At 31.7% G+C, this 15,695-nt stretch overlaps 1 protein-coding gene across 1 annotated transcript; it reads left to right on the top strand.

Annotated features, from left to right (window-relative positions):
• Nucleotides 1–7,905: 7,905 nt before the first annotated feature.
• LOC116015176 (cleavage stimulating factor 64-like) lies at nt 7,906–8,583 on the top strand. The gene is made up of 2 exons (XM_031255204.1): nt 7,906–7,945; nt 8,264–8,583. The coding sequence occupies exon 2, from the start codon at nt 8,268–8,270 to the stop codon at nt 8,517–8,519; it is 252 nt and encodes an 83-aa protein (XP_031111064.1). The 5' UTR covers nt 7,906–7,945; nt 8,264–8,267; the 3' UTR covers nt 8,520–8,583.
• Nucleotides 8,584–15,695: the final 7,112 nt, after the last annotated feature.

Here is a 15,695-nt window from a genome sequence, read left to right on the forward strand (position 1 = left end):
CTATTAGATATGTTTTTGAATCAAGCATATTTGCCCATTCTTATGACTTGATTTAGTGAATAGTTTAAATTTTAATTGGCATTTGGCCTATAAGCTATGTTTGAATATGTTTACCCATTGAATATGTTTACCTGTTGAATTCAAGCTATGCAATTTTCATTCATTTAATAAATTACTTCTGTTGTACTTTTCATTTTTTTTCATTATTTATTTATTTATTTATTTTTGTAAAATGATTTCAAACTTTTGGGATCGGATTAAAATTTGTGTATTTTGAAAAGATCAGAGGAATTGATAGGTCTCACAGGGAAGAAAAATGGAACCTTAGCTTGTACCAAAAATGAAACCTTACTCCCAAAAATATACTTCTTAGGAAATTCAATTGTATGTTATTGTTGTTTTCTTATTAAAATATTTTAAAATTATAGAGAACTTTATCATCAAACAACCATCATGGATCATGGACAAAACATGGATACAGTTTTGGCTCTTCCTGCAAACCCCAAAGCTAATTCGTTCATCAAAAGGTATACCAAATTTCTTGTTTGTCTCAATACTCTTAATGTTTCAAGCATTGCAAGATATATATAATTTCCTATTTGAATTATTTAATATACTGAAACAAAGTTTCTTTTTTTTTTTTTTTTTTTTTTTTTTTTTTGTATTAGAATTATTAAAAAGAAGGACAATGACTAAAATCGAAAGGAAAATAATGATATAGTAACTAGCAGTGTTTACAAGATCTAAACCAAGTTTACTCAAATTTATTGCATTTTAATATCTCAGCGCAACAAACTTGAGTGCATTTTTTCAAAATTTTGTGTGCACTGTTAGTTATTAGTAGGAGAATGATATAGTGTGTGTGTATATATATATATATACATAGAAAAACCCTCAAATGTGACACCGTTAATGTAATTCTTAATTATGATTATTATTTTTAAATATTGCTTTTATGGGTGCAGGGGGTACGTTGCTAAAATGAAGGAGAAAACCCCAGAATTGTGTTCCCCATTTGCTCCAGTATCAACCAATGAGGCAATTCCAGCAAATCCTATTGATGAGCATAAAACTTCTCCAATAGAGAAACCTTCAGCTACTATCTGAAACTGAGTGCTCTCTGCCAATCTTTGCAATCTCTGAAGAACTTATTGGGGAAACATAACGATTTCTCATATATATGAAGCTAGCTAGAACTTGTTGTAGGAAATATATGCTTTGTGGTGCAACTTATAATTGACAATCCAATTGTTGGAAAAATTGACTTAATTTATTTGACATTTAAAATGGTCATTTTGTTGTATTATTCTAATATTTATTTGGGTCTGGTATCAAAGTGGATTCATGTTTTCCTAAGTGAGAGGTTTAATTTTATATATTAGGTACTTAAAATATATAATGAGTGAATTAAAAATTGTTATTCAAAGTTTACTCATTTGTGATTGGAAAAATGAAGTTGGAATGTTTTTTAGTAGCCTTTGTCTAAGGTTAGATTAGAATTGAAAGGGATGCGATTTTCACTAGTATATATATACAATTATACTTTGTCAAGAGTTTCAATAATTGTATAACATAATGGCTCTATCTTGCGTGTAAGGGATGCAAAACGAGCCCAAAAGTTTGGACTTGTGTGCACGAGTTACCCAAACGCATTGAATGTTCGTCCGAAAATTGACAGTCCAGACAATTAAGCTAAAGTTTTGCCAAATTTCACATTATTTTTTTAAAGTGTTGAGAACATGTACTGCTGAGAGAAGCAGCACCGGTTTGTAATTCCAACCAGTATATAAGTTTTTGAACCATTATTTTTTGGGCCAATAAAGGTTTGCGAAACCTCTACTGTGTGAAGCAGTATATAAGTTTTTGAAACTTATACTATGTAAATAGCTCCCGTTTTAAATCTTGTGTTATATTTCCGATGCACTATAAATATGGTCGAAAAAATCGCTAAGCGCTCCTCGGACGTTCAGGGAGCGTTTAGCGCTTAGGACGTATGCCTAGCCGGGGATTAATCGGTGCTAGGAATTTAAGATAAAAAAGGAAATCCATATATAACAAACACAAAATATAAGATCAAAGCTAAATATTAAAAGAAAATAAGGAAGTCGTAATGAAATAAAAGTAGAGAGATGACTTATATATTTGATGATGAAAATGTAAATCCAATCTTCAATCCTTGCTTCAACAATGAAAAGGAAATTGAATATAACTACAACTTGAATTGAAAGTGCAATTGTAATTGAAATTGACTGGAAAAGTAAAATCTAGGGTCCTAAGAAATTGGTAGTTGAATTCTATAGAGTAACTAACTAATGAATAAAAAATCTAAAAGTGTAAAAGTTCAAAAGTCTCCAAAATAAAATCTTATTTATCTTATTTATATTTTTCAGGAAACGTTGCATCATGATACACTCTCATGCCGTGATGACGCCTCATGACAACCTTGATCGCCTCATAGAAGATTGCTTCACGCCACACCATTACACCATAATACTTGCTCTTGGATGTTTCCTTCACGAGCTCTTGTTATGTGTGATGACCACTCTTGATATCAGAGATTGCCTTTGGGATATTTTTTCACAAACTTCTACTTTGTAGTAGCACCTATACTATTGTCAAACTTGTGTTATATTCAACTAACTAGAAATTGCAACGAAGCTTAACATACATCTACAAATTGCAAAAAGTAATATTGACTTCCCTGGAAAAGGAATTGCAAAAAGCTAAGCAACAAGTGTTAAATAGGTTTAATTTTTATAGGTCTACACTTGCTACTCTTCCTCTTTATATCTTTCCAAATTGAGATGTTGGTCGGTTAACACATGCATATTGATTTTCTCAAACTTGTTGACTCAACTTCTAGATGTTAATCTTGATTGTTACTTGAGTCTAGTTTACTAATAAGCTAGATAGTTTTTGAAATCTCTTGCGCTCGAGAAATTATAATTTTTTTATCAAAACAGTTACAAACCATATATTTATCTATCTTGAGTTGGGCTATTTATAGATGCCATTAAAATTGTTTATTGGAGGGAAAACAAAATTTAAACGGCCATCATTCTCGAATATGTTGTGAACAGTGTACAGTGTAGTTGCCCTCTTCTTGAATTCAAGCCATGTGTTTTACATTAGGTCTTAAATTTCTAGACAATAACACATTTTACTCTTTTCAGATATATGTATTATTTTTTCACTATGTTTCAGACCTATAAAATGATAGTATAGAATCTAACACACAAATTATAAGTTTATTTTAGATCATGCAAACATAACATTCTTTCTTTGACACAAGAAAAACTGGTATTGTATATTGATACTTAAATGCAATAATTTTGAGATAGATGTCAATAACTTTAAAAAATTATTGATATCTTTAATCAATTACTATGATGCCAAAAATGTTAAAGAAATACTTAATTCAATCTTTATTAACTAACCATTTTGGTTGGACCGTTCAATGAATTGAATCAAAGTACAATTGCAGAATTAACCCAACCACATTATATTTTTGTTAACTCATTTTTTTAAGAATTTGAAATTCCAATATTTCTCATGTATGCATTTAATATTCAATACATAAATATCTCATACTCTTAAATTTGCAATACATTTATTATGCACGGAAAAAAAAGAAAAAAATCATAATCAATGTATTTATAAATATATACTATATATGATAAATCTTTGTATTTGGTCAAAATTGAAAAATAATTTTGGGATTTCAATAAATGTAGGTCATTGTACTAAATATTCTTTTAATTTTGTAAATATTGTGCATTTACATCGTATTTAAAGTTTTCCATATTTTTTTATATTTTATAAAAAGAAAATTGATTTGCACGAGTTAGTTTGAACATCCAGACGAAATATGTAGAGAAGATATTATGTAAGAGGGTAAAAAATTATTTGTTGTAACTTGCTTCACGGCGGGATGATTTAGGACCAGCCCACAGGATTTAACCTACTTTAATATCCCTAGTTTTACCCGTTCCACCTCCGCTCCTCTCTCCCTCTATAAGAGTTTCAACCCTCTGCTAGGCACTCAAACCTCCCCTGTTGTACTGCTGCTTGTGCTCTTGCCCTGGTCTTCTCTTCAACTTCTCCTCCCAATTTTAATCACTCAAGGTAATTTACTATGTTAGTCCCTAATTCTTATTTGTTTCATTTTCTTGAATTTTGAGTTGAAGTTAAAAAAAAAAATTAAGCAAGAGAATGACTTTTCGAATTGGATTCATTTTTAGGGTTGTGTACTTTATGTGATAGCTATTTTAAAAAGATCTTTTCTTTTTGTGCTAATGAGTAGAGTGTGACTTTCTTATTCGATTTTGACAATAGACTGACTTAGTCATGCTGGATGGACCTTTGGTGAATGTTGAGACCAATTGGATCAAATTGTTTTATACAGAAAAAGCAATGTATTTTTAATTCGTTCCTTGTTTAAAATTGATTAAATGTTAATTGTATGATAAGTTGATTGTTTTTTGAATTGTTTTAAATTTATATGAGATTAGATATGTGTTTGATGGAACATCAAAATTAAATATTTTACACTTATAACACTTACACTTATAAATTTTGGTCAGATCATAGAGGGACAAATTCATTTGTTTTTCAAAACCAATATAGATTGATGTTGAAAAGTACAGATTTTGAGATAGATTTCAATAATTTTAAAAAGTATCGATATCTCTAATCAATATGTGTTCAATCAATTACTTAGTTATACAAATGTCAATAATGTCAGAAATTTACTCCTTTGCGAGTCCAAGATAATTTGCTTTAATTTGCTTTATCGTGGAAGGCAAATTATTGTGTGGACCATAATAAAATGTACATTTTTAATGTACTAAATGTACATTATTTTTGTACTGAATGTACATTATTTTTATACTATAAAGATAATGTACATTCAGTACACAAATAATGTACATCCCCTGAATATAATGTTCATTATTTTTATACTGAATGTACATTATTTTTATATTGAATATGCATTATTTGATAGTATGGTCCACACAGCTATGTGGACCATGGTCCACACAATAATGATTGATCGTGGAAGCTTCAAAACTAGGCCACGAAATTTTTAACTTGTTCTCCTAGTTTTATTGATGGGGAGAATGTTTTATGGTCACCGCCCAATCTTTGAAAATCCAATTTCAGTATGCTTGAACAATCGTCCCACAGGGTCCATGCCAAAAAAGTATTGATATCTTTAATTAATATCTTTAACCAATTACTGAGATGCCAAAAATGTTAAAGAATTACTTGATTCAATCTTTATTAACTAATCATTTTAGTTATACCGTTCAATGAATCTAAGTAGAATTACTGAATTAACCCAACCACTACACATTATAATTTTGTTTAAGAATTTGAAATTCTAATATTTTTTCATGTATGCATTTCATACTCAATATAGAAATATCTCATACTCTTAAATTAAATTTGCAAAACATTTATCATGCAAGTGCAATATAAGGAAAAAAAAAATATTTATCAATGTATTAAATAAATACTATATATGATAAATCTTTGTATTTGGTCAAAATTGAAAAAGAATTTTGGAATTTCACTAAATGTACGTTATTGTATTAAAACTTCTTTTAATTTTTTTATAAACACTGTGCATTACCTCATATTTTATGTTTTCTATTTTTTAAATATATTTTATAAAATGAAAATTGATTTGAACTGCAAGAGTTAATTTGACATCCAGACGAAATATGTAGAAATTTAAAGATATTATGTAGGAGAGTCAAACTCTAGATCTTTTACAGAATATAAGAAAATCTAATAGAATTAGAACTTTTTTTTAATAAATAGAATTAGAACTTGAAAAAATTGCATGTTTCAAAAGATGTACAAAAGTTAATAGAAATAATGTTCCAATGTTAGAAGAGGTTTACTCCTAGAAGAGGTTGAAAATCTTTATTTTCTAGTTTGGAAAACATATATATTGAGTAGCACCAATATAATTATCTACATTCATTACCAAATTCAAAAATTCAAGAACATATACAAAATTATGAAATTCACCATAAATTCAAATTATTGAGTGATTTTTTAGATCAAATATTCAAATATTTTTGAATTTTTTTGCTTTAAGTCGAGCCTATACATTTTTTAAATTTCTAGTCTAAAATATTTGAAATTTTAACATTCTATATCAAGTCCATGTATATATGTTCCTATATGCACCTAGGCTATGATATATAACAGATGATATATGATGAGATAAACTCATGAGTAAGCGCAACATTTTAATTTGTTTAGCTTTGTTTTAATAATAATAGTTGTTTATGTCAACGCAAATTGGCTTGTAGCACGCAAAGACGGCTTCTTTGTGGGCCCAAATTATTTGTCCTAACTTAGTAACTTGCTTTACCACGTGACGATTCAAGACTATCCTGCATAATTTAACCAACCTTAACATGCAAAACCGGTAAAGCATGCCTCTTTGTGGGTCAAAAATAATTTATTTTAATTTTCCAGTAGAAGGTTTAAAAGTAGCCCACACAATTGTTAGCTTGCTTTACCGTAGAAGGTTTAAAAGTAACCCACTGAATTGTTAGCTTGCTTTACCTTAGAGGGTTTAAAACTAGCCCACATAATTGTTAGCTTGCTTTACCGTAGAAGGTTTAAAAGTAGCCCATAGAATTGTTAGCTTGCTTTACTGTAGAGGGTTTAAAAGTAGCCCACATAATTGTTAGCTTGCTTTACCGTAGAAGGTTTAAAATTAGCCCACAAAATTGTTAGCTTGCTTTACCGTAGAAGGTTTAAAAGTAGCCCACATAATTGTTAGCTTGCTTTACCGTAGAAGGTTTAAAAGTAGCCCACATAATTGTTAGCTTGCTTTACCGTAGAAGGTTTAAAAGTAGCCCACAAAATTGTTAGCTTGCTTTACCGTAGAAGGTTTAAAAGTAGCCCACAAAATTGTTAGCTTGCTTTACCGTAGAAGGTTTAAAAGTAGCCCACATAATTGTTAGCTTGCTTTACCGTAGAAGTGCTTTACCGTAGAAGGTTTAAAAGTAGCCCACATAATTGTTAGTTTGCTTTACCGTAGAAGGTTTAAAAGTAGCACATAGAATTGTTAGCATGCTTTATCGTAGAAGGTTTAAAAGTAGCCCACATAATTGTTAGCTTGCTTTATCGTAGAAGGTTTAAAAGTAGCCCACACAATTGTTAGCTTGCTTTACCGTAGAAGGTTTAAAAGTAGCCCACACAATTGTTAGCTTGCTTTACCGTAGAAGGTCTAAAAGTAGCCCACATAATTGTTAGCTTGCTTTACCGTAGAAGGTCTAAAAGTAGCCCACAAAATTGTTAGCTTGCTTTACCGTAGAAGGTTTAAAAGTAGCCCACAAAATTGTTAGCTTGCTTTACCGTAGAAGGTTTAAAAGTAGCCCACAAAATTGTTAGCTTGCTTTACCGTAGAAGGTTTAAAAGTAGCCCACACAATTGTTAGCTTCCTTTACCATAGAAGGTTTAAAAGTAGCCCACAGAATTGTTAGCTTGCTTTACCGGTTTAAAACTAGCCCACAGAATTGTTAGCTTGCTTTACCGTAGAAGGTTTAATTTAAAACTAGCCCACAAAATTGTTAGCTTGGTTTACCGTTGAAGGTTTAAAACTAACCCACGGAATTGTTAGCTTGTTTTGCCGTAGAAGGCTTAAAACGAGCCCACGCAATTGTTAGCTTGTACCCCTAGTTTCAGTAGATAGTTTAAAACTAGCCCACGGAATTGGTAGTTTGTACCCCTAGTTTTGTAGTAGAAGGTTTAAAACCAGCCCACAGAATTGTTAGCTTGTACCCCAAGTTTTACTCCTTCCGCTTCCGTTATTCGATCACTCCCTTCTATAAGTGTTTCATTCTAAGACCAGACACCCAGTCCTCTACTCACATCGCTGCTTGGTTGCTTTTGCCTTTGCCCTCATCGGTTACCCAAGGTAATAGTATATTAGTATTTGGTTTTTGTTTCTTTTGTTTTATTGAATTTATAGTTCAGGTTAAAATTTTTAGGCAAGAGATCGAAGTAATTACCTTACAAATTTGATTCATTTTTTGGTGTTCTGTAATTTTTATGTGATAACAATTTTTTTTTTAAATCTTTTCTTTTGATGTTGATATATTTAATCGTTTGAGTAGTTTATTGTGTTTCAAATTATTTTAGGTTGATGGACTATTAGATTTGTTTTTGAATCATGCGTATTTCTCCATATCTCATGACTTTTGCGATTAACATTTGTGCATTTTTAAAAGATCAGAGCAATGTCGGCGGCGAACATCGTTGGAAAGTCGAAGAAGGAGCTGTACGACATCATGTGTGAGATGAAGAAGCTGATGGAACAGAACGAGGAACAAGCTAGGCAAATTCTCATTGAAAACCCTACCTTGGCCAGAGATCTCTTTCATGCACAAATAATGCTTGGGATGGTGCAGCCATCGCCATCTCATGTTCATCAGTCTGCTCCAGCAGGACCGAATGAGAAAGCAGCACCAACCAGCGAAAAGAAAGCATGAGTGTTAGATTGATTTGGTGATATAGCATGCATGACTAGATTTTGGAATAATTTTCAAATAAAGTCCCTTAGGGACTACATACATTATTCCATAATTATATTATATTTGACATTAATGCATGGGGTTGAAGGAAATAATTGCATGTCACTGAATTGCCTCAATAGATGATTGGTATATAGTGCCTTTTATTGTGTGCACCTCGTTCGTTGTAGCATTGTGTGCATTTTGTGTTTATTTGATGTGTGCGTGCATTGTAAATTTGGAATGTGTGCATTATAGTACATATGTGTGTGCATTTATTTGTGTTGTGGGTTGCACCTATTGATGTGTTGATGCAATAGACAGGTATGTGAATCAATTCGCGTTACTGATACATGTTTTCATTACTAGTAGTGGTGGTGCATGATGTGTATGTGTGCATTTCAATGTGAACATGTATATAATGCAATGTATATGTGTGGCCTATGTGTACTATAGTACATGTGCGTAGGTGTGCATTTGCTTGTGGTGTGGTTTGCAGCTAATGATGTTTTTGTGCACTATATGTGAATCGATTGGGGATTTTGTTCCTTATTTTCCTTGGTGGTGGTGGTGGTGGTGGATGCATGATGTGTATATGTGTGCATTTTAATATGAGCGCGTGCACAATGCAGTGTATAAGTGTGGCATGTATGCACAACAACACATATGTGTATGGATTTGTTTGTGGTGTGGTTTGTATTTAATGATATGTTTGTGCACTAGTTAGGTATATGAATTAGCTGAGTTTTTTTATCATTGTTTTCCTTGGTAGTGGTTGATGAAGAGATTTAAGGTGAGTAATTTTCGTTACCTTGATGATTGTGGATAGATGTACGCTTAAGTTTCACTCAATCACAAACTACTAGCATTTCTATTGAAATCTAGCACTAAGAAATTCAAGGTCTATGATTTTTTGTATATGCAATATTAAAGGTTCTTAGTAGACTTAATTATTTGAGTTCTTGTTTTATTGCTATCATTATCAATGTCATCTTCGATTGCTCCTTCATAAAAAAAAAATATTTTGAAAACTTTTCAATTATAATATCATATATATTTGTATGGTATTAAAATTCATAAATTGACTGTGTGATATGATAGTTTACTTTGGTCGAATGGCTCAACTGCTCAAGTATATTTTTATCTATTTTAAGAAATACTGTGTAGATTTAGTGAAAAGTCATGATTTAGTGAAAAGTCAAAAAAATATATATATTTTTGGTTATTTGGCCGATAAACTATATTAACAGACCTTAATATTTGATGCACCGCCAATGTATTTTGCAAAGTCAATATTAACCAGGTCCTTTTTTGCAAAATATCTAAGACTTAGTATTTTATTAAAAAAAATTTTTATTTTTAATTAACAAAATATATCTACTTTCCAAAACATATTGATTACTTAACTATTATATATTTAATTTCCAACTCATTTTTAAATATTAGATACGGAGTACATTATTAATTCTTCCAAATTAGATACAGTATTATTATTTATTTATTTAAGCTGGACATTGCAGAAGAAAGAATGTGATTATCCTCGCTTGATATTTTCTGCTCTTTTGGCTCGCCCCAAGACAATGAATCTTTAAGTTTTGGCATTCTCATTTTCAGGTTCGAAGGAGGTGCTCCCTGCAACAAACTTTTCATATACAGCACACTTGAGAGAAAAAGAATTAGGGTTATCGAGTGGTAATACAGTTTGGGTACAATAATATAATAGGATTAGGAATAAATCTTAAACATATATAGTTATAACTCGGTGCACCTAATGTTATAACTAGGTGCACCTAAGTGTAAGTTGTACCTAGGTGTATAAATGTTAACAAGGTAAATTACTTGCACGAAATGTGTAAGTAAAATGTATTGCAGATGCAAATAAAATGTATTGCATGCAGGTGCAAGTGAATTGTATAATGAGTATCTAGGTGCACCTAATGTTATAATTAGGTGCACCTAGGTTGCACCCAAGTGCATGAATATTAACAAGGTAAATTACTTGCTCTTGTTTAGTGAAAATAGGTACGAAAATAGATGCACTTGTAAGTGAAACTAGGTGCACTTATATCACAATTACTTGCACTAAAGTTTGAGTTATTTATGAAAATGCCACCGCATCGTTTTTTTAAAATTGCATCTGATTCGTTGATCTGGCAACGTGGACGGCTGTGAAGCGTTCTCGTTTCCTTCTTGGGCGGCAGTTCACATGGGAGTGCTGATGACTCTATTTCTAAATACCTTTTTATCCCACTTTTCATTTATTTTTGTAGTTAAGTATTGTTACTTGAATGGAATTTGTTACTTGGTTGTGTGATTTTGTGTTAAAGGTCGATTCTTCCGCAACAAGTAGAAAAGGGAGCACATTGGATGACTTTGGATCAATTTTTGGTAGCTTAGGATTCCACTCAAGGAGGGAGAGGAGCAGCGGAGCGCACAGTGGAGCAAGAAACAAAGAAAAAGCTTGAAAAAGAATGGAAACGGGTACCCACACGGGCGTGTGGGCACCCATTTCAATCCAACCCGAAAATGAAAAAGGCTCATGCATGACGGAAACGGGGCCCCACACGCCCGTGTCCCTATCCGTTTCGGTCTGTACTGTTTTGTTTTAGGCGTGTTTTGCTGCATTTTTATAATATTTCGAACCCTAGCTAGTGTAGAATCTCTCTCTATTATTTTCATAGCCACTTTTAGCTTAGAATAGCCTAGATCTACATTGGAGAACACTTTGCAAGCATTTTTTGGTGGATTTGGAAGGGATTCCAACAACTTTTCTTCATCATTAATAGTAAAACTCTCATTTCCTTTTCTCCATCTCTTCTTTACATTTATTGTGTATTTATGATTTCCTTGCTTATTATTGCTATGCTTACCTTAGATATGAGTGAGTAGTCTCTTATATGGGTTAGATTAGGTGTTTATTACTTCTATTGATGCTTGTTTTGTGATTATTGCATAAAGGGGATGAACACCCATTTAGGGTTATTAAGTTTGAATTGAGTTTATTTCTATCCTTCAATGATTAGTGTACAATGATTATTGTTTGTCTTTGGAAAGTCTTCCATTTCAATGGGAGTTGGATGGGAGACTTGAGCCAACCCAATCTCAAACCCATTTTCTCTTCTATGGAAATAGGGGTAGATTTGGGGCTTAAATAGCTTTTGTTCTTCAAGAATTTAGGTTGGTACACCATGGAAATGAGACAACATTTGTTCTAATCTTTGTGGAAACTTGGATTCCTTTGTGCTAGCCTTAAGAACCTAGGGTCATTGTTAATCCCCCAATTCAAGTGTTAATGCATCAATAGAGTAATACACATAGTTTAACCCATCATTCCAAATAGAATTTAAACCTAATTTGATCTTGTTTTCTCTTATATCCAAAATTCCAAAAATACTTTAGTTTTAATCTTAATCCAAAAAAATGATTTGCTTGGATCCTTATGGATTCCAAGACCTTAGTGCCTAGAAATCTAGGTAACGGCTTTCTATACGTGCCATAAATCCCAATCCTTGGTGGAACGACATTCATAACCCGTCTTCACGTCACCACTAAATCTCACATCAAGTACGCCCATATATATATATATATATATATATTACTTTCAACTTTCCGTGACACTTTCTTCAGAAAGTATATGCATTTTTTAAAAGAAACCGCGACACATTTTAAACAAAAGTGTAGCGTTTTCTTATTAATTTATTTACAATTTCGTCAACGAAAAAAACGTATACTTTTCGAACATTTTCTCTTTAAGTGTCGCGGAATGTTGGAACTAATATATGTAGTGTGTGTGTGTATAGGGGCACGCTCCCCTGCGAACTGCCGCCTAAAAAATAGCAAAATTGAGTGTCAAAGATAAAATGTAGGATGTGATCTTCGGGTTTTTATCGTCTCACAACGAATGCATAATGGTAAACTTTTAACAAAAATCCATTCCAACAGAGACCTCAAAGTAAATAGGAGGAGGTTAAAGCATAACTTAAGTCATACCTTCTTGAAATAGAGCGGTGCCTGTTTTGCAACATCTTGTGGTAGAGGAATGCATTCAACTAAACAGGAAGCGAGGCCAAAGTGCCCCCACACCACACCCTGGCCCCGGCTCACTACGCACAAGAAGCTCCCCTCACATTGTCGCTGGTGAGACTCGATCCCTAATCTCTTCTCTTAAACTTCACCCTTATGAGTAGTTGAGTTGCCCATGCGGACATAAATATTATCCTTGACCGTGGAGTCGTCGGGATGAGTTGGAAATGAATTTTTTATTACCCTTGTTTATAAAAAAAAATGTTACCTTCTTCTAGATATTGATTAAGTGATATATTTCTAGTTTTGCCTAAATTAAAGTATAATAAGCGATAATTTTTTTTATCATTTTAGAAATTTTTAAATAGTATTTTAATTGTTTTCATAAAAATAGTATTTTAATTAATGACGTTATAAAAAGTTTGAGCATCCCAATATAGGAAAGAAAAAAATTTAAGTGGACAGAATGGAGCATAAATTAATTAGTTATAAAAAATTCAAATATTTATTTCTCGTAATGATTCTATTCAAATAATTTAAATTTAACAATTTAACACAAAATTATTGTTTTTGAGGTAATCCAACTAACAATTTAACACAAAATTATTGTTTTTGAGGTAATCCAACTAAGAAAGAACCCATCCTAACTCAGCAGACTATGTTGGCTATTCGTTGGCATAACAAATATTACATTTCAATATTAGAGGTCTAATAATGAAGAACAATCTGAATCTTTGTACATTGAAATAATTACAATCAAATTATTTTATATCAATTTATTTTTTATTTTCTGCATAATCCATCAAGATGTCTACTTAATAAAATTTAAATTTAAATTTAAGATCCAAATTCTTTTATATATATTTTTATACTATTAATAAGAATGGTGATATAATTAGTATTGAGTTAATACTCCATTGGTCCTATGGTGATATAATTAGTATTGAGTTAATACTCCATTGGTCCTTGTTTTCATAAAAATAGTATTTTAATTAATGACGTTATAAAAAGTTTGAGCATCCCAATATAGGAAAGAAAAAAATTTAAGTGGACAGAATGGAGCATAAATTAATTAGTTATAAAAAAATTCAAATATTTATTTCTCGTAATGATTCTATTCAAATAATTTAAATTTAACAATTTAACACAAAATTATTGTTTTTGAGGTAATCCAACTAAGAAAGAACCCATCCTAACTCAGCAGACTATGTTGGCTATTCGTTGGCATAACAAATATTACATTTCAATATTAGAGGTCTAATAATGAAGAACAATCTGAATCTTTGTACATTGAAATAATTACAATCAAATTATTTTATATCAATTTATTTTTTATTTTCTGCATAATCCATCAAGATGTCTACTTAATAAAATTTAAATTTAAATTTAAGATCCAAATTCTTTTATATATATTTTTATACTATTAATAAGAATGGTGATATAATTAGTATTGAGTTAATACTCCATTGGTCCTCCGAGTATTAGCAATATACCAGCGGTGATCCCTCATCTTTTAAAACGATTCGTCCTTCATCTTTTTCAAAAAGACCACCCGTGCACGTTCGTCTCCTTCGTTCGAGTGTAGATATCGTATCAGCTGAAGTTTCCAGTTTCGCCTCAGAATTCCAAGTTTCCAGTTTAGCCAACAGGGCCTCCAAGACCAACCCACCAGCACCCCCAACAACAATCGCAATCCAAATAGGTGCCATAAACAACATCATCTCAATTATTACATCCCTTATTGGGGGTTTTTGCAAAATACCCAACAAAGCCGATATCAAAGCCATGGCGTTTACAACAAACTTCAAGAACAACGCACCCAAAATACGAACAAAAAATTATAGAAATGAAATAAAACCCCCCCTCGACCTTAACGAATCGAGGGTTTACAGATGAAAATAAAAGAAGAGAAAATAAAAGATAGAACCCTAGAGATTCACAAAACTTCAAGAAAAAAAAAAATTGATGAAGAGGGTAAAAAGGGCTCCCAGATAAATTATGAGAAAGGGGGTAAAAACGTGTGTTCCAAGAGTCGAAATAGGATAGCAATGGTGAGGAGAGAGCCTGTTCTTCAGAATTTCGTTGGCCCTGTTTTAATCCACTTCACTCCCTTGATTTTCAAGATTTCAAAGATTCTCACCCCCAAAATGAATTATTCTTATGCACTTCCTGGCCTGCCATTAAACAGGAAAATCTAAGCTTAAACAAATAAAAAATAAATAAAATTGATCAGACCCAAAAAAAAAGCTAAGCTAGTGGCTTTCAATGGCGGTTATTTTGATAAAGAATGAGGATTAACTAAATGGAATGACATGTTTGCCCTCAACAATTAAGGTTCACTTGACACCTAATCTAACGGAGCATCAAGGGTGGTTATTTTGATAAAGAATGAGGGCGAATCGTGGTTGTTTAAATGACGAGGGACTACTGCCTGTATATTGCTAATACACGGAGGACCAAGGAGGTATTAACTCATCAATTAGTATTTGTGCATATAATATTATTAGTTGGGAACTCGCTAAGCAACTCAACGATGACAGACTTTATCAAACTATTTATTAGTAAAACTCAAGAATTTGGAGAGAGAATTTATAGAGTACGTATTGCTTTAGTGTGAATCAAATAATAATTTGTGAAAACTAAACTTATTTATGAATCTATGACCTAATTAAACATACACCTAATGGATTATATAATTGTGAATTTCTCATGTTGAATAACTTGGAATAACCAATTCAAAAGTCGTTAAACCTTTTATAGTTGAGTCCCTATTCTAAATAATTTATTGTTGATGGTATCAAGTAATTAGAGACAATTGTATTGATATGAGTTGTGTACAAGAAACAAAGCGTGCCCCCCTCTTGTTACACGTGGTCAGCATTTATGTTATAAACCTGTAGCGGTTATAATAATGATAGCAACAGCCTCCTAATAAACATGGTTGGAGTAGACGCTAGGCTCTAGTCGGGCTGTAGACTAACGCCTAGATAGTACCTAGGCGGTGCACTACATATATATATATATATATATATATATATATATATATATATATATATATATATATATATATAAAAAAAAATATATATATATATATATATATATATATATATATATATATATATATATATATAT

This window comes from Ipomoea triloba, chromosome 4, assembly GCF_003576645.1.
Source record: "Ipomoea triloba cultivar NCNSP0323 chromosome 4, ASM357664v1".
NCBI classification, from domain to species: domain Eukaryota; kingdom Viridiplantae; phylum Streptophyta; class Magnoliopsida; order Solanales; family Convolvulaceae; genus Ipomoea; species Ipomoea triloba.